A 24,591-nucleotide genomic window follows, 5' to 3' on the forward strand; every position below is an offset into this window, starting at 1 on the left:
GGTTTATTGTCAGCAAAAATATAAATCTCAGTCCTATTTGCAAAGATGGCAAAAGTAAATACATCCTTCACTCAAGTAGAAATACAGATACTCATGTTTAAAAAGACTGGCTACACCTTAGCCTATTAATAAAAAAAGAAAGAAAAGATGGCTCATTATGGCCATGGGTGATCAATAATGTCTCTATTCTTAGTCATGTCGACATTGCTAACTCCCTCTGTATCATCCATAACATACTTTTTTATCCAAACAATTTGTCCCCCAAAAAATTTTACATTTGGAAAAAAATTGACCGAACCTTTTTTCCCCACACACAAAAACATTTGTGTTGTAATTGTGAACTAAAGTACTGATACTAGAAAAATCTATTTATACATATATCTATACAGTAAGTATTTTTACTTCCTTCCCATGTCTGCCTATTTGTATGTATGTAGGTTGAGTAGGTTTTAAAATGGATACCTGTGCAGTGGTTAAATATTTAGTAAATAATAAATAAGTAGTGCAATATATTCACTTTTATACTTAATAGTTTTAAACTGTACAGAGATACTGTTATCTTAGACCCCATACTTGTATCAATAAATAATACCCAAGAACCTTTTGCCAGTACTTACCTATATTTGTTTGATCAGATTTCCAAAAGGCCCATATTTAGAGAAACACACAAAAAAATATTTTACACAAATATATATTTTCACATTCAGAGAATAAAATGCATACGAATGACATTCATACAGTAGAGTAGTGGTGTGTTGACATCCAAATCACAGTTCAGTTTGAACACAGACATTATCCTTCCAGAAAGTCACACCTAACAAGGTAGATCTAGTGAAGGCCTTGTGAAGCTGTAACATGCTGATTCCAAGGGTGTTGTAAAGGATATAATGAAGCATAATACATTTGGCACAGCACTAGGTACACATTGCCTTCATAGTGGGACATTTGCTTTTTAATGTTTTACAAAGAATGCTTCATAAATGGTTAATGATGATTGTTCCATATCATCTTAGCCAGATATACATCATTTGAAAGTGTGACTATCTGTAACAGTGTAGAAAACGGTAAAACTCCAACACAGACAAATGTTGAATGCAGCTGAAACATATGAACTGTCCTGCAGTTGGTGTCTGATGAAATGTAACAAAAAAGCCAGTGTGAAAAATATACGTTAATTACAGCTTAACACGTTCAAAGGTTGGTACCAACATGTCCTCATCCCAGTCCCAGCCCACAAATGTGCTGCATGGAATAGTAATTTCTTCCTATACATTTGAACAATGGGAGACAATGTTTTGCTGTGTTTTGATGTGTTCACACACTGTAGGACACAGGCTCTATCCCACGTTCATTACAGCACAGATGCAGAAGAACGTTAGAATAAAAGGATCAAACCCTTCGTGCACAGAGAAGGATGAACAGCAACTGTCAATCTACCGGTGGAAGCCCCTTGTTAGTGATCTTCAAGCCCCTCATTAGTGATCTTCTTTCAGGCATACAAGTTGGAAACAACTTCCTTGAAAACATCCCACACACTTTCACACAAGACAGTTGCTTTGTATTTAAATGTCTCAGAGCACACACCTGAACACTGTGTACACAAAGCTCTCACACCCGCCACACATTCTGAACCACAAGGTTCACCACATATTTACATAATGTGAGCGGTCTCCAGCATTTTGGACGGCAACGTTAAATAACCACAGAATTTGAATCATTGATTTGGATATCAGAGAAAATGAAGATGTCTAATATGAGTATTAGATTTCACATAATAGAAAAGGTGTACTGTAGGTTGTAGAGTATGGTATATCTACTGTACTGCCAATACAGGAATGTAAAGTACACAGAAAACCGTACATAATATCGTAGACATACAGTATGATGGTGCCAAAGCCACACTTGATGTTACATTAAAGTTACATTCAGATAGAGAACAGATATTACACACACTTTGTTGATGTTAATTACTATATACATTCAATTGTGAACACAATTCCAATTAGAAGTCAGAAATACAAATGAGAAACATTTCTTTAAAATTAGGAGATAAGCTTCCAAGGTTAATGAAACAATTTAGTGGCTTAAACATAATGAACCCAAAGGTTGATAACGATATCGCTACTCTAGATGACTGAGATCATTATAAAAAACATTATTATGCAAAGCATGTACCTTAAGATATTTGTGATGAACTTGGTTTTTATTTAGGAGTGTTTGCATTGAAAATTAACTTAAGCAGATCAGCAATCCTGTGAGTTGAAATAATAAGTAGTTTACATCAGCTATTAAGTATTTAGAGCAAATGATCAAGGGTAGATAGATTGGTACATGATACACAAGAAACTAATCCATAACCTGTGTTCAACAACCAAGTGTGTCACAAAATATACAGTTTTAATAGTTTGTATGTTCAAACACCAAGACTGGAAAGTCAAAATAATCAAAAACATGTTCATATTAAAGAGGCACTTTAAATATTTTCGTATGATCTACCAACCCTAAAATGCACCCAAGTAAAAATGTTAGGTTGTGAAAACTTCTGAATGATTAGTGATGATCTAAAAAAAAACTGGAATTGCTTTGCTGTGCCTTGTCTAGATTTGTCTAGATTCTCCTCTTTCTATGCATATGATCTTGATCACTTCTGAAGCAGAAACATACAGTAGCCTCCCTCCCTTGAAGCCACCTCTTCCTATGAACATGAGCTATCTGACCTTCATGCCTCAGAATTTTTTAGCAAAAGACATTGGTGCCTACTTGATCTGCTCATTATTTTTGTATGATGTTCATTTTAGATCCTCTCATGACTGACAACTCCTAGTGTATAAATCCAAGAACCCAAATTGAGGCAACATTTCTGTGCTAAAATAGCACAAATGTGTAAAATAGCTCTAGCAAACGCTGTAATACTGTACGATAAACATCGTTTTCACATGCCAGTGAGAACCAAGGTTGTGTTAAACAAATATATATAAAGTGATCAAATTTTCAAAGCTGTAAACCTGGAATGATGTGTTTACCATGTCAACCAGCTACACTCAGTTTTTAGTATAAATAATTTATTGCAGACCAAAGTGCCTCCTTAATATGAAAAATTATTTAATAACTAATGCTAGTAAAGTAGTACTTTTTGAGGACTTGGGAAAACTTCTGCTAAAAAGACATTTCATATGAATTCTCAGTTGAGAATTATCTTCAAGATGTTACACAAAAATATGGCATTGAATACCTGTAGATAATACTTTTGTTGTGTGTGAATCTGAATCTTGGGTGCGGTCTAAAGGCTTATCAATATGCACCTGAGGGAGATAAGTTAAAGCTCCAGCAACAAGTTGTATATAAGTTATGATGGATGTTTGATTTAAGTTGTGATGTCACAACAAATGATGTTGATCCAGCCTCACAATTGACAGTAATATATTTTGTTTTTGTAGTACATAATGTAAAATGTAATTTTGAAAATTATTTTCAATGTTTTTGTCTAACAAAATAACTATATACAGTATTATATATATATATATATGTGTTATTTAAGTGACCAAGCAAAATAAATCTGACGGTGTGACAAAGTCTTATCTGCACGATAACAGTGAATGCTAGCATTAGTATCTAGGTATACACACAGTTTTGAGTTTGGCACAACATACAAATACTTTTTGGCAAACTGAATCAAGGCTTTCACTGAGAAGGAACTGATATTACATTAACGAGGCCGGTTGAGCAATTCACACCTATCCCCTTTTTAATGTTTTGTTCATGTAAAATACTTTGTGTGTATATATATATATATATATATTTTGTAATGTATTTGACTATTTGGCTCATATAAGACGAATGACCGGAATATATACATTTGGCTCGTTGTGAAAAGCTGAAAGTAGCTTCAGACACTGTATACTGCAGACAGTAAATTTAAGTGAGCAGAAAAAAACATCTCGAAGTGCTCATTTCAAGATGACAACAAAAAGGTAGCAATTTTTTTCCGGTGTGTTAAGTACGAGAAGCCAAAAGCCACTGTTTACCTTCCTTCTACTTTCCTCCCCTTTGTGTTGATGCAGCAAAAAAAAAAGGGTGGGGGGGGGTCTTCGTGTGAGGAGTCGCATCTTTAGGCAAAGGGGTTGTCCGCCTTCAAGATGGAGGAATCCGTGTCGTGGCAGCTTTTACCGTTCAAGTGTTCCGTGTGTCCGTCGATGCTGTAGCAAGCCTGCACCTCCGTGATGGACGAGGCTGTGTAGGATGCTGAGCGCAGGCCTTCAGACTGGGTCAGAGTGCTCCCAAACTGCATGCGGTACTGGTTCCAGTGCCTCCTCAGAACCCCCTGCACCTGTCGACAAACGAGGGTTGATTTGAAATCAAATCAAATGTGTTAGCGTAGCCTTTAACGGGTTAGCCCTTAGAGGTTGCAGGTTCAAATGCAAAAATCTAATGAAGGTTTTTATGAGAACTGTTGAAAAAGCTTAAATCCCTTAACACTTTTTTAAATGCACTTTTACATAACGGGAGAATGTTAAACCGATAATGTAGGTTCTAATCTTACCTCGCCATTGAAAAAACAAAAAATGGTTGCCACCAACAGCCCCTGATGAAACAAACACAGCAGAATATCAGTACACAGTACAGCACACCCTCATCAGTACACACTACAGCACACCCTCATATCAGTACACACTACAGCACACACCCTCATATCAGTACACACTACAGCACACCCTCATATCAGTACACACTACAGCACACCCTCATATCAGTACACACTACAGCACACCCTCATATCAGTACACACTACAGCACACCCTCATATCAGTACACACTACAGCACACACCCTCATATCAGTACACACTACAGCACACCCTCATATCAGTACACACTACAGCACACCCTCATATCAGTACACACTACAGCACACCCTCATATCAGTACACACTACAGCACACACCCTCATATCAGTACACACTACAGCACACCCTCATATCAGTACACACTACAGCACACCCTCATATCAGTACACACTACAGCACACCCTCATTTCCAAGTGTTGCACTCATCAAACAACAATAAGGAGTTGACCTGCTCTTATGAAAACGTATTTGACAATAATGCCATTTGCTGCAACTACAACCTAAATCATTTTGCTGTTGTTTCCTATTCTGTGCAATGGATTCATTGTGTGTGCCAATCTTCTAGGCTCTTGGTGTGACTAGCAGGGGAAAATGAGGACGTTTGTCCCCTTCAAACATCGATTGACTGGTTCCACCCGTATCCACTGACCCTTGTCGAAATTTCAGTTTGGCAACTATTGATAATCTGCATGGAATAAACAAGTTACACCAGCTATATAATTATTACACGGCAAACAATATGTCTGCAAAAAACTCCCAGGGTGCAGTTGAACCCGGTGACCACGTAGTCCACAGCAGACACAAGACCCACCTGATAGTGCATGAGGATGTGCATGATGTAGTCATAGATCTCGGAGGAGCCCCTGCCCTCGGGCTTGTAGGGCAGCAGCACGTACTGGATCCCCAGGAGCGGCACCAGGATCAGGGTGGCCCTCACAGCCTTCATGTAGAGGCTGGACTCTGCCTGGTGGGTCACCTTCAGCTTGGTGATCAGGACGCGCACAATGTTGAGCAGGAAAAACAGATTTACCTGCGAATGGAAGGGGAAGTCACGTGGTGTTCCTACCAGGATTTTGAAGACACTCATGGGGTTCATGTGATTAGGAAATGCAGAATGACTGTCTTGAACGTGGAGCTGCAGCATCCTGCTCCTGCTCGGCGGCCTTCATCGTGCCAGGGAGATGATTACGTTTGAAATGACTTCCTCTAGATGAGGAGCTATCGTGCTGTCCATGTAATGAGATGCTATCATAAATGAGAAATGTGGACAAAGAAGGCGTAATTGGACGGCAGGAGGGGGGGGGGGACAAGCTGTTTCTGAGAAGCTCTCTCGGCGTGCCAGGAATACCCAAGAACATTTTTCCTACCAAGCAACTCCTAAGTGGGTCAACACTTCTCAAACTGTCAGAGTGCTACCCTGCAAGAGTGTGTGTGTATGTGTAATATATATACAGTATATATATATATCAAAACGTATCAAATTTCTCACCAGGAGAGCAGCACAGATGGGTCCGTGGATGATGTAGAGCAGAGATGTGTTGGAGCTGATCCAGCAGCTAAGGAGACACAACCGGATGAGCCTCTGATGGTGGGAGTAGCTGACTAGCTAACACCCACAGTATATTAAGTCTACATTGAGCTAACATGTCAGAAAGTCATTTTTATTCAGAACCAAAAGGAATAAAATGATTTAAAAAAATGGCATTAGCTCCAAAGGTGTGCCAACATCTTTTCCTAAATGCACCAATGAGAGATGCTATGCATAGTGAAGAATGGGAAATGGTATGTCCCAAAAGGGCTCAATAGGCAACCACTTTTTTGAACATGTTATAAAATGAATCTGAGATTTGGGAACGTACTTGTCATTGTAATAGTAGCTGCGTGCTATAGCGTGTATGGAGGCCGGGATCAGAGGAAAGCCTAGGAAAGAAACATGCTCATTAAAGGCTAAAGACACTTCAGAAATGTTTGCTAATTGAGCTCAAAGGAGAGGAAGACAGGTAAACGTACCCCAGCCAAGAAGATAGTACCACATCAAGTGCTGCTTCTCTGCAAACACAGCGACTACGATCAGGGTGTGGAGATAGATCCCCTCACACAACATCCAGAAGTAGTTGCATCCAAAGAGGTACAGGTGGATAAACTGGGACACTTTACAGCTTGTCTGGAAATACAAAATATGGAAACAAATGCATTTTGGACAAACATCAAACTATTGATAAATGATTGTTAGAATAATTTGGGTTCTCATCAACACACTATGAGCAATTCAGTCTTGACCATAATTTCTAGGTAACAACAATGTAATTACAATTCAAACTTTATTTACCAGAACCGCAAAAAGGCATTTAAACAATTCTAACTTGGTCAAAGGAACATGCATACCAGTAATGCAACATATATTAGAATAAAGATTAATTACAAATATATATTTTTGCAGGTCTGGTTGAGCACTACATGAGGACTTCATTGTTTGTTGACAATTCTTTTACTAAATCCAATATAATATTAATTAAAAGCACTCACTGGATTTCTCTGCACTAACTCTTGGTTGTTCGCCACAACTGTCAACCAAATGATGGTGATGACAGAATTCAGCACGAACGAAAAGAAAAGGTTTTTGTGCAGAGTAATTCTTTGGCAACTCAAACTCCTACAAAACACAAAAAGGGAGGTTGTCATTGATGTAAATTAAACAATTTGTAAAAAATATATTAATCATAAGGCTGTCGTTAACAAATCAGAAATAAAGACAATTAGTTCTGTTGCATGGTTAGTTTATACATACTTGAAGTGGAAGAATATTCCCAGGGAAATCAACAGAGAGGTCAAAGACAAGCCATGTCCGATGAGCGCCAAGTAGAACAAATTCATTGCAGTCTGTAAGACAGTGTTGGACATTCAGCTTCAGTTTTGGTAAAACATGAAAATATGCTTAACATTGAGTGAGAGAACCTGTATTTTCTTGTACTTCAGGACTATTCCACAAATTAGAGGCCAATTATGTAGTGCCAATACGGCACTTCAGGTTTTAATTGACTTTCATTAAAGTGGAAAATGGACTGCATGAATACAAACCTATTGTGAAGTATAAAGAATGTAGTATTTGCATAAAGCGTTGTTGTGTTTCCAGTGATGTGTCTCTGAGAGCAACATACCATTCTGCCCTCGCTAGTGTGCTCGTTGCACCTGGTGTAATTAGTCCATGTTCTGTTGCTCTCAGGATGCAAAAACCAGTTCCCATTGTCTGTGCAGATCTTTGTCACCATTTCTGTAAGAAAAAAATAACAAACGAAAGATTGTGAATGAGACCAAACATTAAACACAACAAAGCCATGCAGTTAATGATCAAACCATCCGTTTTGTGTTCTGCATCATGTACCCCCAGGGGCACCAATCCATCTTTTCCTGCAATAGAAAAACCTCGTGTTTTTGATCAAGTAACACGTATGCCTATAAATCCTCAGGGAATTGGAAAATACATGGATGAGATCCAGAATGGGGACAACGTGGGCACAGCGTTCATTTGAAAGGACAGTAACTCCCTTTGGGAAACCACAAAGGCAGCTAAAGAGCAAATGTTTCTTGACACCAGGACGCCTCAAGAAGCCATTTACACCTGGATGGAAGCAGGTAGGATCCTGACTGCACTGTGCTGTCAGTGCAGACAGGAGGCCAAAAACACAGCAATCACCCGGGCTATGAATATGAATATCCCAGTCACAGTCCACAAGCCACTGTGCAGGAATGTGGAAACATTCTGTATCCGTATCAGCGGACACAACAATACTACCATTTTGATTAACTGTCACAGTGAGTAAAATCCAGCTGAGGGCCCCGGGGGTCTTACCTGAGAGGGGCCCGGGGGTCTTACCTGAGAGGGACCCGGGGGTCTTACCTGAGAGGGGCCCGGGGGTCTTACCTGAGAGGGGCCCGGGGGTCTTACCTGAGGGCCCGGGGGTCTTACCTGAGAGGGGCCCGGGGGTCTTACCTGAGGGGTCGAAGTCTTGGAAGTAGTCTGGGCAGTGCTGCTCTGAGGTGTACCCTGCCCTAGTGTCGTCCCAGCACAGCCAGCCGTCCCACGTCCGGTTACACACGGGCTCGGACACGTACGACACGTCAGAGTCTGTAGGCAGAACGAGACCAGGTCCCCACGGTTTCAGAAGCTGTTCTATGGGATAACATACATGTTCTATGGGATAACATGCATGTTCTGATACGTGCTTCTTATCTAGGCTTTTGGTTCTACGACCATGACAGATTTAGCGTTTGTGACACACACACACATATTTCACACATAGAGAATACATAGAGTTCAGTGTTTGTGAGCTCAAACACTGGTTTGAGTTTGTGGTTATGTAAAAAGGCAAACTGTTCCTTTATAGCCAGGTATACCAAAAACACATTGAAAACAAAATCATTAAGTCAATGGATAAAATGCCCCTGAAAATAAACTATTTTGATGGAAAACGACATGGATACAGCAGTCTCGGATACAAGCGTAAATGAGCCAATAGAACGTCAAAGTCATCTATTAGGTTGGATGGATGGAAAACATGCTAAAAGTTTCTAACCCTATTAAAGTGCCCCTTTTAAAGCAATTAGATAAATGTCTCATTCATAGGCTCAACCGCCCGAGATCCTTATCTGTATATAGCAGACTGGCTGCTTGGGGAGATGAATCTTTATGTGTTCAGCCTTCGACTTCCCATCCCCATGTCCCCATTGGTTCAAACTCCCCTATGATTGTTCTGTTCCCTTCTTTGGTTTAATTTCGTCTTGGTTTAATTTGGGCGGAGGATATAGCTCAGTGGTTAGAGCACCAGACTGCAGAGGAGCGTTCCCCGCTCCCCCATACAGAATGTCGCTTTGGATAAAAACGTCTGCTAAATGCATTCATTAAAAATGAATACATTATTCTTTGCCTTGAACAGTATCTGTTTCTGGATGTAAAAGTAGAAGCAGCCCAGGTACTTGACGAGTTGTGTTGTCATGACTAATCCTAGCAAGCGTTCAGCCTAGTGACTCACTCTGCTTGACTTCTTACTTCATAAGGCTTATATAACAGGGGGAATTGACATTCACAATCATCCTTGTGTGTCTGCATCAACCTATCATCAACCTGATTAAAGATCTAGACTATTCACTTACGAAATGAGGTGCCAAACATACATACGTAATATGTATTTTTATGTTATATGAACCAGTCATTTATGTCTGCAGGTATCAGATGAATAACTGCACAGCTGCACTTGAGACCCACTTGGCAGCATAGCTAATGTACTAACGAACATAGACAGATGCATTAATGTACTTAAAAAAACATCCTTATTTAAACGGAATGCTATTTTAACAAAGCAACGTCCTACCAAGCCTGTTGGGGCTGCTGTCCTTCATGATCTTCTGGTAACACTCGAACTGTGCAGTCACTATCTTGTTCCTGGTGACACTGATGTCATGGTAGACGTTCTGTGGATGTTGCTGTTGGGTGTTGTTCACCCCGGGGCTTGCCTCCACGTAGATCTGTAATTAAAGGAGCATGGAGAGGGCCTTCCTGTGACTGAAGTTAGCGTGCAGGTTCACAACCCTGCAGCTGTTCTGGCTTCAGGAAGCCTGGAGAGAGGCCTGAACAAGTTTGTCCTCCAAGTTCACTCAAGAGAAAAGGATCTTACTCCAACTAGAGAACCAAAGACTCTGAAAAGAGACTCAAAATGTTTCAAAACATCCCCCTTCACATCCGATAAATCATGCAGACATTTTTGTGTACTACAAGTATTTGGTGTCGTTCATTAGTCAGGTGTATTGATCACGGCTGTTGGTATGCTTAAGAGAGCTGTCAATGCCTAGACTTAATTACAGGCTTTGCTGGTGAGAGCGATATTGCTGTGACGTAAGGAATTCAGCAGGGTATAAATCATTAACACGATCATCATCAACATCTTAACAGAATAAGTAACAGAGCTTAACAATAGAAAACCACTAACCCTTTATAATGGGTGGATGATGGATGTTTAATGCTTTTAAAGGCAGCATGTTTTCAAGAATGAATCCTCCGATTTCCAGAGGAAATCAATAACACTCATGCTCCTATATTACAGTATCCTCTATTCCTCTTTCTATATACCTCTCTCTGATAAAAATATCATTAAGCAGTACTGTACACTTAGCCTGGCTCTGCCCTCCTACGTACTTCCGCTCAATTTTCATTTTGCTTCTGTACTGCGTCTGGGCTTGAGGTATATTAGTCAGATGTCTCCGGTAAAAATGTTACCGGTCCAATCAGCGAACAGAGGGAGTGGCTGAGAACGATGACGTTGATGTTGTGCGCTAGTTTGTGTTGTAGTTCCGTAATGGCGGCGGTGAAAGATGCGAGCAAAGCCATTCGGTCCGTTGTGGCAACGCTGCCGAATATACAGATTTTAAAGTCAGAGCAGGAACAATCTTTGATCCCAACGGGGTTGATTTGATTTTCCAGCTAGCTCCGTTAGTGGTGAAGGAGTTGGCTAAGGCAAACGCTAGCGATTGGTTATAGCGGATCCAGAGTGGCTCTGGGCAGACCCAATGGCTTCAAACTTCAACAGAGTACCCGCCTTCAAGGAAGTTAACACTTGTCAATGGAGCGAGCGCAGACCCTCTGTACAAATGAAATGTACGAGAGTACGGTTAAGACCAGGCTACTGTACACTAGCTACATAAATCAAATCGTTTGATTTATGTCTACCTGCCTGTCTCCTCTTGCCTATTTTCTCAATGACAAATGCTAATATTTCTGACAACAGAAATACAATATGTACCTCGGGCAACTGTATAAGATTACAATATATTATATTTTGTGAGTGTAAGTAACTTACCTTTCCAGCAGAGCACAGCAGGAGAAAGGCGACAGTCCAAAACCACCCAACACAATCCATCTTCTGTCTGGGCAACGTCCGATATTGAACAGGTAGTAGCCTGTAAAGGAGAGGTCAATTGAACAGTCGATAAACATAATTTTGTTTCATTAGTAAAACACAAAAAGATCAAGCATCTTTAAATGTTTTCATCCATCTGCTTTTCAGCTTGAAACCGATGAGCTGAAATATGCGCGAACGAGGCGGGCTCTCTGGCCCTTAGTGCTGCTGAGGGCAGATCTTCACCTCCGCTGTTATTCAGAGGCTCTCTGGCCCTTAGTGCTGCTGAGGGCAGATCTTCACTTCCGCTGTTATTCAGAGGGATAGAGCGTGATCATGTCTGTTCTAATCCTGTAGTGTGGACAGCAGCATTGACTGAAGACCCAGAGGAGACAGAGAGGCAACCAGGCACAGAGAACAAACACCTGGATGCCTGTCTGTCTGTCTGTCTGTCTGTCTGTCTGTGTGTGTGTGTGTTTGTTTGTGTACACCTCTAGCTTTTGACAAAAAAAGTACTTTTAGTTCGGGACGAGATTAATTTGTGTGTGGGGAAGTGGATTTCAGATGCCCACCATGTTCAGGGTTTGCAACCTGAGACATGTGCTGTGTTGGAATATTTCAAAGCAAGTAATGCTAGGCTTGCAGAGCTGGAAAACAGTCCTGCAATGCAGAACAGTGCTGACCACTGAGCAATATGACAGCAATAAGTAGTTCCGCCAGACCGTACTGAAGAAGAAATGTATATGCTGATGAGTTGATAACCAGATATGATTCAGAGGAATGCATTAACAATAAGCAGAGTATACAGCTTAGCACTAGCATGAGGAACTTTCCCTGTAGTGGTTTAACAATCCACAGTAGCGTTCTGTACAGCAGGTAAACTGAGCAGAAGACTGGAAGGAGTCTCACTCCATAGAACCTGCTGGAGGAGACGGATCTGAGTCCTGGATAGCGGATCAATGTATGAAAAATCTACAGTACAGACTGTAACTCAAGGTATTCATTTAGCAGATACCTTTATCCCAAACAACGAACAGAAAGTAGCGTATCCACGAGCCCCCAGATTTCTGATTGGTCACAATAAAAAATATACACTTACACTCAAGAATGTTTGTTTGTAGAGTCAAATTTCTGCATTCATGTGGTGAAATCAGACTGTCGCTGTTTGCTGAAAAAGCCAAAACCAACAGTTTGAAACAAACTAGTATCTGAGCCATCTTATGTCAGCACTTGTTATGAGAAACTGAGCCGCAGTCATGGTGCACTAGATAGGTGCATCCATTTTAAATTGCAGTCTAAAAACTGCCTTAAGGATTGGATCATTCATATCCTTTAACCCTCGTGCTGCCTTCGGGTCACATGACCCAAAGGTTCATAACGAACCATCGTTGTGTTTACCCAATTTTACCCAATACAAAAACAAATAAAAATAATTTTCTTTTAACCTTCGCAATGTGGGGGGTCTGAGACAGCCCAACGGTTAAAAGAAAATGCTTCACTTTGTTTTTGTATGCGGTAAAGTTGTCGCAATACGACGGTGGGTCACAATGACTGATGGGTCAGAACGACCCGAAGATAACACAAGGGTTAAGTTGCATGTCTAATTGAGTTTCTATAAAATGCAACTGACTCATACCTTATGGCAGATCATTAAATCCTACTAAGAAGAAATAGTATTGTACTTCAGCTAAGAATGGAGCAATTTTGTTAATTGAATAACCATACTTTCAACAAGAAAAGCTGTTAAGTGCATTTGGAAAACATCAAACTGTCAAGTTAAATGGCTATTCAGGTACCCGTCTATGAATGTAAGCTGCCATGCTAAAATAGTATCCAGATCAATATTCCAGTTAATCGTAGCACTGCCCGATGTTTAGAACAGAGCTGTACTGTAGATCTACATCAGTTGAACCTCCAGACATGGGAGATGACAGAAGAGCCCTATCATAGACCCTAAACCCCGAGCGACTGGAAGCTTGCATCCTGGAATCTGCTTGGAATTAAAATGCCATTCCACCAGAGAGAAAGCTGGGGCAGGGATTGTAAAGCATTATGGAAATGTTCACGTTTGAAACAGACAGGGAGAAATCAGCTGTACAGACACACACACACACACACACACACACACACACACACACACACCCTTCTCCTCTGAATCTGTCAAGGACGGAGTCTAGCAGTAAGAAAAAGATGACAGAATCAAACATTATTACAGAATCTCTCAAACACCCCAACTTGGATCGGTTTCAAACTCTAACTCAGACAGACAGAGCTTCACACAGTCACATTTTTCATTATTGAACGATCAAATCATAACGTCCTTACAAACAAAATCCTTCCTTTGCCCAATCTTGATGACATACTGTTTCATCAATCTATGTAAAAAATAACCCTAACAATAACATCTAGGCTTATATTTTATTTTGAAAACAATAGTATATGATTCTGTAAATCAAAATGACTCCCACAGGATTTACTAATTGTAAAAAGACCTCCCTGTCCCCTCCCTGTCCCCTCCCCCTGTCCCCCCCTGCCCCCTCCCTGTCCTCCCCCTGTCCTCCCCCTGTCCTCCCCCTGCCCCCTCCCTGTCCTCCCCCTGTCCTCCCCCTGCCCCCTCCCTGTCCTCCCCCTGTCCTCCCCCTGTCCTCCCCCTGTCCCCCCCCTGCCCTCCCCCTGTCCCCTCCCTGTCCTCCCCCTGTCCTCCCCCTGTCCTCCCCCTGTCCTCCCCCTGTCCTCCCCCTGTCCCCTCCCTGTCCCCCCCCTGCCCTCGCCCTGTCCCCTCCCTGCCCCCTCCCTGTCCTCCCCCTGTCCTCCCCCTGCCCCCTCCCTGTCCTCCCCCTGTCCTCCCCCTGTCCCCTCCCTGTCCCCCCCCTGCCCTCCCCCTGTCCCCTCCCTGCCCCCTCCCTGTCCCCTCCCCCTGCCCCCCCGCTGTCCCCCCCCTGCCCTCCCCCTGTCCCCTCCCTGCCCCCTCCCTGTCCCCTCCCCCTGCCCCCCCGCTGTCCCCCCCCTGCCCTCCCCCTGTCCCCTCCCTGCCCCCTCCCTGTCCCCTCCCTGCCCCCTCCCTGTCCCCTCCCCCTGCCCCCTCCCTGTCCCCTCCCCCTGTCCCCTCCCTGTCCCCCCCCTGCCCTCCCCCTGTCCCCTCCCTGCCCCCTCCCTGTCCCCTCCCCCTGCCCCCCCGCTGTCCCCCCCCTGCCCTCCCCCTGTCCCCTCCCTGCCCCCTCCCTGTCCCCTCCCCCTGCCCCCCCGCTTTCCCCTCCCTGTCCGCCCCCTGCCCTCCCCCTGTCCCCTCCCTGCCCCCTCCCTGTCCCCTCCCCCTGTCCCCTCCCTGCCCCCTCCCTGTCCCCTCCCCCTGCCCCCCCGCTGCCCCCATGACATTAGTCATGGACGCTTTGTAGAAGAACCACGTCACCTTTTAAAAACTGAAAGCACCCTTGAGGAAATCCTGGGAAACATGCATAACAGCTGCAACATCAATTCAGTTGTCTGCGTGGTTTTATGTTGCAAACATCCTCCTTCCCTCACAGGATGTATCCAACCCAACTGACAGTTTCTGCTCTAACAATTTAATCTATTGAGATTGCACTTATCGCTGACTTGCACACAGCCACAAGCGGGTTGCAGGAGCACTAATATAAACACTGGCCTCATACGATGTTGGTGTTCTGGTTGGCTCCTGGGGTCACACAGATAAGAGCTGAGTGTATGAGAACAAACATCCCTGTTAGCATATTATTGAAGTTACTTATCTTCGCTGGAGGAAAACAGTCATTAAGCACCACTTCTTGTGGGCTGAACATATTTTGCAAGAGCTTCAAAAGTTCAATAAGCATGTAGGTGGTACCTTAAGGAGATGGTAAACTGGTTTCTTTGTTTGTTAAGGTCATGATTGCAGTCAATAAGGCGACAAAACATTAAACTGCTGGGAAATGTCACCTACAGGGCTGTCATGTCCTTCTAAATGAAGGTCTAGATGTGATATACTGTAACTGACTCATCCTTTATACATGTTCATACTGTAAATATCCGCTCACAATACATGAATCATCATGTTGCAATTGTGGCAAAAGATTCTGAAGTTCGGGTCACCCCAGTGGTTAGGTTACAGCATGTACAATTAACCCAGAATATAGAATGCGGCTCAAATCGTTTCCTAAATGTTTCCCCCGATCTCTCTCCCTGCTTTCCTGTCTTTCTTTATTATCCAACCATCTTATCGATAATAAAAAGAGGATGAACTTCAATAAAATATAGATATGTTCATATATGCTAGGGGAGTCAGGTGGCTGAGCGGTTAGGGAATTGGGCTGGTAATCAGAAGGTTGCTGGTTCGATTCCAAGCCGTGCAAAATTACGTTGTGTCCTTGGGCAAGGCACTTCACCCTACTTGCCTCGGGGGGAATGACCCTGTACTTACTGTAAGTCGCTCTGGAGAAGAGCGTCTGCTAAATGACTAAATGTAAATGTAATATGCTGCTTGAGGATCGATTCAAATGTGTAATCTATTGACAGCACTCACATCCTGTCCCTCTAAATCCCCACATTCCCAGTCACACCAATGTCAATATCCTGATCTGGCATGAGCAGCTGTATGCATCCTGGTCATCACGTGTCCTGGCTCACAGGCATTATCAGCTGTCCTGGCTGTCCTGGGTGCAGCAGGCATTATCAGCTGTCCTGACTGCAGCAGGCATTATCAGCTGTCCTGACTGCAGCAGGCATTATCAGCTGTCCTGAGTGCAGCAGGCATTATCAGCTGTCCTGAGTGCAGCAGGCATTATCAGCTGTCCTGAGTGCAGCAGGCATTATCAGCTGTCCTGAGTGCAGCAGGCATTATCAGCTGTCCTGACTGCAGCAGGCATTATCAGCTGTCCTGACTGCAGCAGGCATTATCAGCTGTCCTGAGTGCAGCAGGCATTATCAGCTGTCCTGAGTGCAGCAGGCATTATCAGCTGTCCTGAGTGCAGCAGGCATTATCAGCTGTCCTGACTGCAGCAGGCATTATCAGCTGTCCTGACTGCAGCAGGCATTATCAGCTGTCCTGAGTGCAGCAGGCATTATCAGCTGTCCTGACTGCAGCAGGCATTATCAGCTGTCCTGACTGCAGCAGGCATCAGCTGTCCTGACTGCAGCAGGCATCAGCTGTCCTGACTGCAGCAGGCATTATCATCTGTCCTGGGTGCAGCAGGCATTATCAGCTGTCCTGGGTGCAGCAGGCATTATCAGCTGTCCTGGGTGCAGCAGGCATTATCAGCTGTCCTGACTGCAGCAGGCATTATCAGCTGTCCTGACTGCAGCAGGCATTATCAGCTGTCCTGGGTGCAGCAGGCATTATCAGCTGTCCTGGGTGCAGCAGGCATTATCAGCTGTCCTGAGTGCAGCAGGCATTATCAGCTGTCCTGACTGCAGCAGGCATTATCAGCTGTCCTGACTGCAGCAGGCATCAGCTGTCCTGACTGCAGCAGGCATCAGCTGTCCTGACTGCAGCAGGCATTATCAGCTGTCCTGGCTGTCCTGAGTGCAGCAGGCATGATCAGCTGTCCTGAGCGCAGCTCTGGGGAGCCTGCAGGCGGAGCGCAGGTGGGTCTGGACGCTGGGCGTTGCATCAGAGCACATGTGTTAAATCACATTTGCACCATGCTGAATTTAAAACCAGCTAACAAGCATGGTGTTCATGAGAACCAATGGGAGACATCAGAGTCTTTCTTTCTTTTGGAGGGAGGGGGGTTGTTGTTATGTTGCTCTATATTTGATTGTTAACTGTTAATGATAACTCGACCCATGTTAACTCTTTAGTTGACATGTTAATGATAACTAGACCCATGTTAACTCTTTAGTTGACATGTTAATGATAACTAGACCCATGTTAACTCTTTAGTTGACATGTTAATGATAACTAGACCCATGTTAACTCTTTAGTTGACATGTAAATGTTAACTAGACCCATGTTAACTCTTTAGTTGACATGTTAATGATAACTAGACCCATGTTAACTCTTTAGTTGACATGTTAATGTTAACTAGACCCATGTTAACTCTTTAGTTGACATGTTAATGTTAACTAGACTCATGTTAACTCTTTAGTTGACATGTTAATGATAACTAGACCCATGTTAACTCTTTAGTTGACATGTTAATGTTAACTAGACCCATGTTAACTCTTTAGTTGACATGTTAATGTTAACTAGACCCATGTTAACTCTTTAGTTGACATGTTAATGTTAACTAGACCCATGTTAACTCCAGAAAAGTTTTTTTTTTTACATGCGCATAATCCTCTGAGCTGCTATGTGCTCTTCAGGATTTTTCACACATCCCCTCTAAACAACATCCCATCACCAAGCCTGGGACAAAGATCTGTCCTGTCATGGTTTATAACTTTGTCTCATAGACAAGGGTCGCGTACATCAAGACCCTTTCGGATAATCTCTCCTTGGAGACCGCTAGGATTCCTGGCCTGAACATCTCAGGCCACAATGTTAGTGAGAGCAGAACGTCAGCCTGGACTGCCTGCTGGCTCCGGGAGAGCCTCGGGCACTGGCAGATGTCAAGGCAAACGATAACAAACCCACACAGCTGTTGAGGAGGAGCAGCGGTTTTGCCTGAAAAGACGAAGAACTCAACGTATTCGTCGACGTAACTGTTTACTCAGTTAATCTGGAGGACATTCCTTCCATTAGCATGGCAATGAAGAGGTCTACATCCTGCACACTCTTCCTCTCACCCAAAAACACTAATCCAGATGCCATGCCTTTTTCTTGTAGCCTCCCACAGCCCTGCATACCTATCTGCCAGCCCTCCCTTCACTTGGCGTGCGAGGAACAGGGTTCTGGTATGGTGACAAGGAGCCAAGACACAGGCTGAGGGATAAACTCGAGGCATCCCTTGTTGTCGATATGGAAAGTCTTGTTTTCACTAGTTCAGCAAGCTACAAACAACAGGAGGTAAGGGACAAGTTTGCATTCTAAAGGACACATGTCAACCAGGAACAACTCACACAGCATACAGCACAAACAATCTTGTTTTGCTGTATTCTCAAGATGTACAGTATACGGACACAATCACAAAATAATAACACATAACCTTCTGTACCCACACACATCTGGTACACTTTGTAAAACACTGACAAACATGACACCGGAGTATGAATCACTCCAATGGGTGATAGCAAACTAGATCCCCACTCATATGAATGAATCTGTACACCATGAAATGGTGTACAATGCTCATCTACGCAAAGGAAAAAATACACGGGCAAAAATACCCACAGAGTAAAAATAAAGTGAACACAAGCAGTTCCCTACACAACTCCTGCAGGAATGGGTTCACTACAACCTTTCATGTAGCTTTGAGGAATGCTTAGCTATAGGCTTGGAGAGTTGCCAGCACATAGCCGTGTTTGCAAAATGTACCCCAGCAAGTGCAGATAACCCAGGGGAAAGCTAATGCTAATTCTTTGCACTACACAAGACCACATATAAAAACTTAATTTGATTCATCAAGTCAAGTACATAGGATACAATCCATTGAAAGAAAATGTGCATCTTTATTATGGCTCGCTTCCCTATTGTGTTTCCACCGTGATTTGATGGCTAATTTGATTTAGCTAAACATAAGACTTAAAATAAAATGGCCACACAGTTTGGTCACGTTATTCCCAAAGGTCTCTGAACACATGGAAGGGTTCTTTTTATTGCCATCTGTGCCTGAAGGAATGTCAATGTAGATTCAAATGGACATGTTTGTATTTCCATAAACATTTCCAACAAACTTTCCAAGATGGACAGACATCCCATTGCTTGTCTGTCAAAAGCAGGTGGCCTATTCCCGTTTCCTACTATTATTAGCAAGGTTGAACAGCAAGCTAAGGCATTTGAAGCAATGTTTACGGTAACGTTCCACTCTGCAAAAATAATGTGTGAGTATTTTTTCCAAGACCCTTCTCCAGTCTGACAGGAAGGCACCAACCCCCGAGCACCCAGGCCGGATGTGAGAAGATCCCTACTGGCCTGGCAGAGACCAGAATAACCCTGGGAGCTGGATCACATCCAAAGCTGTTTTAAGACCGACCAAGGAAGCCAACACACAAGCCTCGTGCGCACACACAGCCCAGGTGTGACAGACATGACCTCGACAGGCTCCTAACATCCTGAGTGAAAGTCTTATCGACCAACACACCTTTTGCATAAAAAAAAAAGACCATTTACCACAAGTGGGTAGATATGGCATGATGAAGAATGGAGCTAAACTGCATAGGACAGGCCTTGTTAAATCGCTGCAGTAATGCATAGCGTAATCAACACCCTGTTGTACAACTCAATTGTTGCATCCACAATTTGTGGATGGGGAACTACTGTGAAGAGAACTAGAAAACGATATGTCTGATGTTCACTTAATTTACTGTACATACTCACGTACATGTTACAAGTAGATACCCCATAGATATTTTAGTTAGACTGCTTCTCGTTTCTGCTTGTACCGTATCTTACGGTAAATAAGCCGCATCGTGTATAAGCAGCACCCTCCCAGAATGAGCACTTTGTGTTTGTAAATCGAAGTATTAAAGGCCGCACCGGAATATAAGCCGCACTTTGAAAGCACACAACTAACGTTGCGCCGGTTAATATTAGGCGGAACCGATGCTTTCAATTGATTACGTGCCAAATCACACTACACTGCGACAGTGGACAGCGATCTAATTAGATAACATTCCCAATCAGGGTGAACACTCAAATTATCTAAACTATAGACCATAGCATTACACATATCAAAACAGAACGAACACCACAATAGAACTCCAAACAATGCTTATTTAACTAAGCTTATGCCCTTAACTTAGTAGCTTTTCAGCTGACAAAGGACAAGGGTGTTTTGTCCCTCAGGAGTTGCCGTAGGCTTGATGCTGAAAGCATTACGTGAAATCAGTGAGGGCTGTTCGAATGGCGATATCAAGAAGAGCAGTGGTAAAATACAAGTTATGAAAAGAGACCGCGTCCGTGTCTTATTGTCCACACTATCATATACAATTATATCTAAAAAAGTACTTACAAACAGCTTGGTTAGACTACCAAAGTTTAATTAGTAATGTTGTTAGCGATGCTAGCGTTATTTTGCTAGCTAGCCTATAACATTTCACTGGGTTTGCAGCTGTTTGATTAACTGAAATTATTATGAAATGTTATGTTCTACTAGCCATTTGCCTACTTTAGCAAGTCACTGTATTTCCAAGCCCTGATAGTGTAACTGAGAAAACAGTAAATAATTCCTCTTTCAAGTAATAAGCCCCCGTTCAAGTGTTGAGCATAAAATTAGCTGCACGGTCAGTAGAGATCTTGAGAGAAGCCACTTTTTTGTTCTAACACCAGAGTATAAGCCGCTTCTAAATATAAGCCGCACAAGAAAACTGTAAAATCGGAGTACAAGCCGCGGCTTATTTTCCGTAAAATACGGTATACTTGCAGTATACATGTATATGTTGATATAAAGTGCAGGTTTACTAGATGCATACTGCCAAAGTACACAAACGGTACAGAAAGAGTATAGACAAAAGAAACTTTCTGACTGCAAAAAAATATCTTGGAAAAACAAGCATATTTTGCTGCCCTGCCATGGGGAGCCATGGACATTAAACTGGATACACACACACACACTCCAATTCCCAGTCCCTTTCTCTCCATTCCCAGCAGATGCCGACTCCCAGCCAGTAAATCAGGAGGCTGTGTAGTCCCCCCTGACAGTTTGTTTAGCCCGCATAAACACAGAACACCCCTGGAAACCACACAGCCCGCTTCCACTGTCCAACACCCCTCACAGGGGCCTCCATCTCAGGCAGGCCCCCAGGACAGACATGCAACCCAGTCACGGGGCCACAGTGCTGCTCATGGATCAACACTGCTATGTCCCTGTGTGGAACACTGAGGGCCACATCAGTGAAAACACGTTTCATAATGGATGCGGTGGAAAAAATTGAACGTCCTTGGATTGTCGTCAATGAAACTAAATCCAGAACCGGGTGGTGGGGGGTGAGAGTGTGATACATATCAGCATCATTGTGCTTCAGTGTAACATGATGACTCAGCTCACCATGCCAATATAAAATGGGGAGAAATATATAATGTAAGCAAGGCTGTTGTTTAGACAGGGCTGGGATTCAATAATGGCCCCTGATGCACTTGAATGCCAATGAATGGTAATAAAAGATGGAGGCAGGATATGAGCTGGTTTTAGGTCCGGGTCTCCAGGCGGGTGAGTCACTGAAGCCCTGGGTGACAGCGATGCATCCAGGGCCCCAAGCACCACCATGAAAGCATCACAATGCATTTCTGTTCCTGCGCCCAAATGTGAGCAGGGTGATTTATCTGCAGAGGCCCAGAAACAGTATCCTCATCTGATAGATGAATACTTATTTTTGGTTTTATCATATGCAAAGAAATACAACAACACAGATTCTGAAGCTAGATAACATGGTCGTTGAGATGGCAAATAGTCAAGATATTTTAGCATAAAGCTGAGGCATGGATTTGCTTTGCATCAACAAGTTGCCTATAGCAAGGAGTGTTTGCAGCAGAAACATGAGCATGGCCACGCCTGGGGGTTCACCTCGCTGACTACTCTGAATGCCAGAGCTGGGGTATATGTTGTGCCATGGAGACTGCAGAGCTGGGGTATATGTTGTGCCATGGAGACTGCAGGGAGTGAGAAAGCTATATCACCTAGGCGAGGGATGAACCATTACTACACTGACATTTAACAAGCCTTTTTTGACTTGGCCAGCGCCTCAACTCCTGCTCAAGGCTTAGATCAACTGCTTTACATTTGAACATCAAGGCTTCCCATGCACAACTTTGATCATTTTATTATACTAGACCTTACAGTAAATTTGTGAGCAAAAAGATTTTAGCCACAAATCCTCAAAGACTTGTTAGATACTTCAGGCGGCTGGCATCTCATGTGATATTTAAAGTCCAAACTGAGATATCCAATATCTCTGGGCAATAACATGAAAGGCCAGTTTAAAGTGCTCTAACATGAATCACAAAACTCTATAATATACCTTGATAAGATACCTTATACCATTGTAATCAGTTTGAGCTCATATAGTAACCGTGAGGTCTAATTTAATAAATATTTGCCAAGCACAAGACGGATACATCTCATGGTTGGTTTAAAAAGATCCTCAATGGTGTCTGGACAGGACAGAGTTCATGCCTCTTCATCTAACCCAACAAAAGGATTTCACATCATGTTGAGCAAATCATTAACACACCATGCACTGTCTCCTGTGTGTGGATGTTAATTCTGTATAAAGGATCAGGCTTCGTTTCTGAGTGCATGTATCAAAACGGCATATGCCCAATGCTGAGTTTCAGATGCCAGTGCAAAAGGTGAATTTTGTGTCAGAGAAAGCACTTAAAAAGCCTTTAATATTTCTGCAGATTTTTTTTCTGTGTGTAATGTGTCTTGGCAGACCTGAGCTCTCTTTACAGCACTGGTCTTAGGAGAGTCTGTTCCCCAGCAGACAGTCGACTTGGGAGAGTCTGTTCCCCAGCAGACAGTGGTCTTGGGAGAGTCTGTTCCCCAGCAGACAGTGGTCTTGGGAGAGTCTGTTCCCCAGCAGACAGTGGTCTTGGGAGAGTCTGTTCCCCAGCAGACAGTGGTCTTGGGAGAGTCTGTTCCCCAGCAGACAGTGGTCTTGGGAGAGTCTGTTCCCCAGCAGACAGTGGTCTTGGGAGAGTCTGTTCCCCAGCAGACAGTAACGTCTCTTTTCTCATCATATTTGCCAAATGTGAACATCATATTGTTCCTCTTGCCGCTTGGCTACAATGTCTGGTTGTGTCCAGTCTGAACATCTTACATAACTGTGCAGATGATTTAACAACTGGAAGATGGCACTGGTGCTGAGTAGTCAGTGTTGGGATGGGTATACCCACTTTGATGGACTTAAATACTGAGATGGTGTCAGGGAATCTCTGGTGCTAAATAGGACTGCAAAGAGCTGTGATCATCCTCCTTCAGCCTACAGTATATTTATAAACGGGTCTGTGTACTATTATTTCAGAAATGTTGGGTTGACACCATGAGATGATACCATAGCAAAATGGGAACACACTTTATCCAAACATGTATGCACCTGTAGAGCACTGATTTGGTCTGTATTAGAAGAGTAGTTCATGAACCCCCTTTACGCATTCGCGGATCTCTCCTATTTTAACATTAGATAAAAATTACATGGATATCATCCGTTGGGTAGGCTATCGCTGGTGCACATGAGCGAAGCGTTGGTGCAGAACGGATTTTATTTTTCATGTACTTGCGTCCTTAACTCATTGTCCAAACCTCCCTGATTCAAAAATGTGCATCAAAACGATCAGCCATTATGTGTATTACAATCTTTGGATTTGGGTTTTTGCCAAGAAATCACTGCTTTATTGTTGTTAAACAGTACAAATGAACAAATAGTATCAATCAGTATCGGCCCAGCATTGAAATACATTATCTGAATTCCAAAGCTCATTAAGATTCTAATACAATTCGACACATGCTACTCTTCCTAACTGCAATATGGACTTATCACCAGGTCCGCTGTTAGAGATCTTGGGCTCAAATACATTTGAACAATATAGGTCTTCATAAAATGTGTTCTTACCGGAAGATTCGATGCAATATGTAGGCAGCTCACACTGGCTAGTCGACGACGCAAAGCAATCCAAACGTAAGGGTTTTATTCCCAAACTCTGATGTTCGCAGTGAAGCGACCACAACGAGCTTCAGCGCTCAATGAGTAAACGGTGTTGTGGGACTGGAGCAGAGAGCTTCTACTGGAGCCGCGGACAGGTTGTAAGGCAAACCATTACTTCCTGTTACATCACACACAACAGCTGAGCAGTTACCCCACTTCAGGGATGTTCATGTCGAACAAGCCATTAAATCACCTTTCTGCCAAACTGTCCTTCAGGGAATCGACCAATGTTTAAATGTCCCAGAATTAAATAACTCAAACCACGTTTTTGCAGATTATTATTTTTATTATGAATACAGAGAGATTACAGCAGCGTGAATCTGTAGCCTACTGTAAATGTACA

General features: G+C 43.1%; 1 protein-coding gene across 1 annotated transcript; it reads right to left on the reverse strand.

The window, feature by feature from the left end:
* Nucleotides 1–673: 673 nt before the first annotated feature.
* calcrla (calcitonin receptor-like a) lies at nucleotides 674–24,332 on the reverse strand. Its single transcript, XM_062456333.1, has 13 exons — nucleotides 24,156–24,332; nucleotides 11,475–11,574; nucleotides 9,993–10,146; nucleotides 8,615–8,749; nucleotides 7,782–7,894; nucleotides 7,412–7,503; nucleotides 7,150–7,276; nucleotides 6,634–6,787; nucleotides 6,483–6,543; nucleotides 6,113–6,179; nucleotides 5,435–5,653; nucleotides 4,541–4,582; nucleotides 674–4,327 (listed from the first exon to the last, which is right to left on the reverse strand). The coding sequence occupies exons 2-13, from the start codon at nucleotides 11,532–11,534 to the stop codon at nucleotides 4,109–4,111; spliced, it is 1,443 nt and encodes a 480-aa protein (XP_062312317.1). The 5' UTR covers nucleotides 11,535–11,574; nucleotides 24,156–24,332; the 3' UTR covers nucleotides 674–4,108.
* Nucleotides 24,333–24,591: the final 259 nt, after the last annotated feature.

Source organism: Osmerus eperlanus, chromosome 3 (assembly GCF_963692335.1).
Source record: "Osmerus eperlanus chromosome 3, fOsmEpe2.1, whole genome shotgun sequence".
Taxonomy (NCBI): Eukaryota; Metazoa; Chordata; class Actinopteri; order Osmeriformes; family Osmeridae; genus Osmerus; species Osmerus eperlanus.

What these genes read in the sequence shown, in the direction of transcription:
- calcrla (XM_062456333.1), bottom strand. Translation starts at nt 11,534, where the DNA reads ATGGATTGTGTTGGGTGGTTTTGGACTGTCGCCTTTCTCCTGCTGTGC. An exon ending in ACATCCTCATGCACTATCAG is followed by an intron (nt 4,583 to 5,434) that starts GTGGGTCTTGTG and finishes TTGTTTCATCAG; the next exon opens with GGGCTGTTGGTGGCAACCAT. An exon ending in TTTGTTTTTTCAATGGCGAG is followed by an intron (nt 4,328 to 4,540) that starts GTAAGATTAGAA and finishes GTTTGTCGACAG; the next exon opens with GTGCAGGGGGTTCTGAGGAG.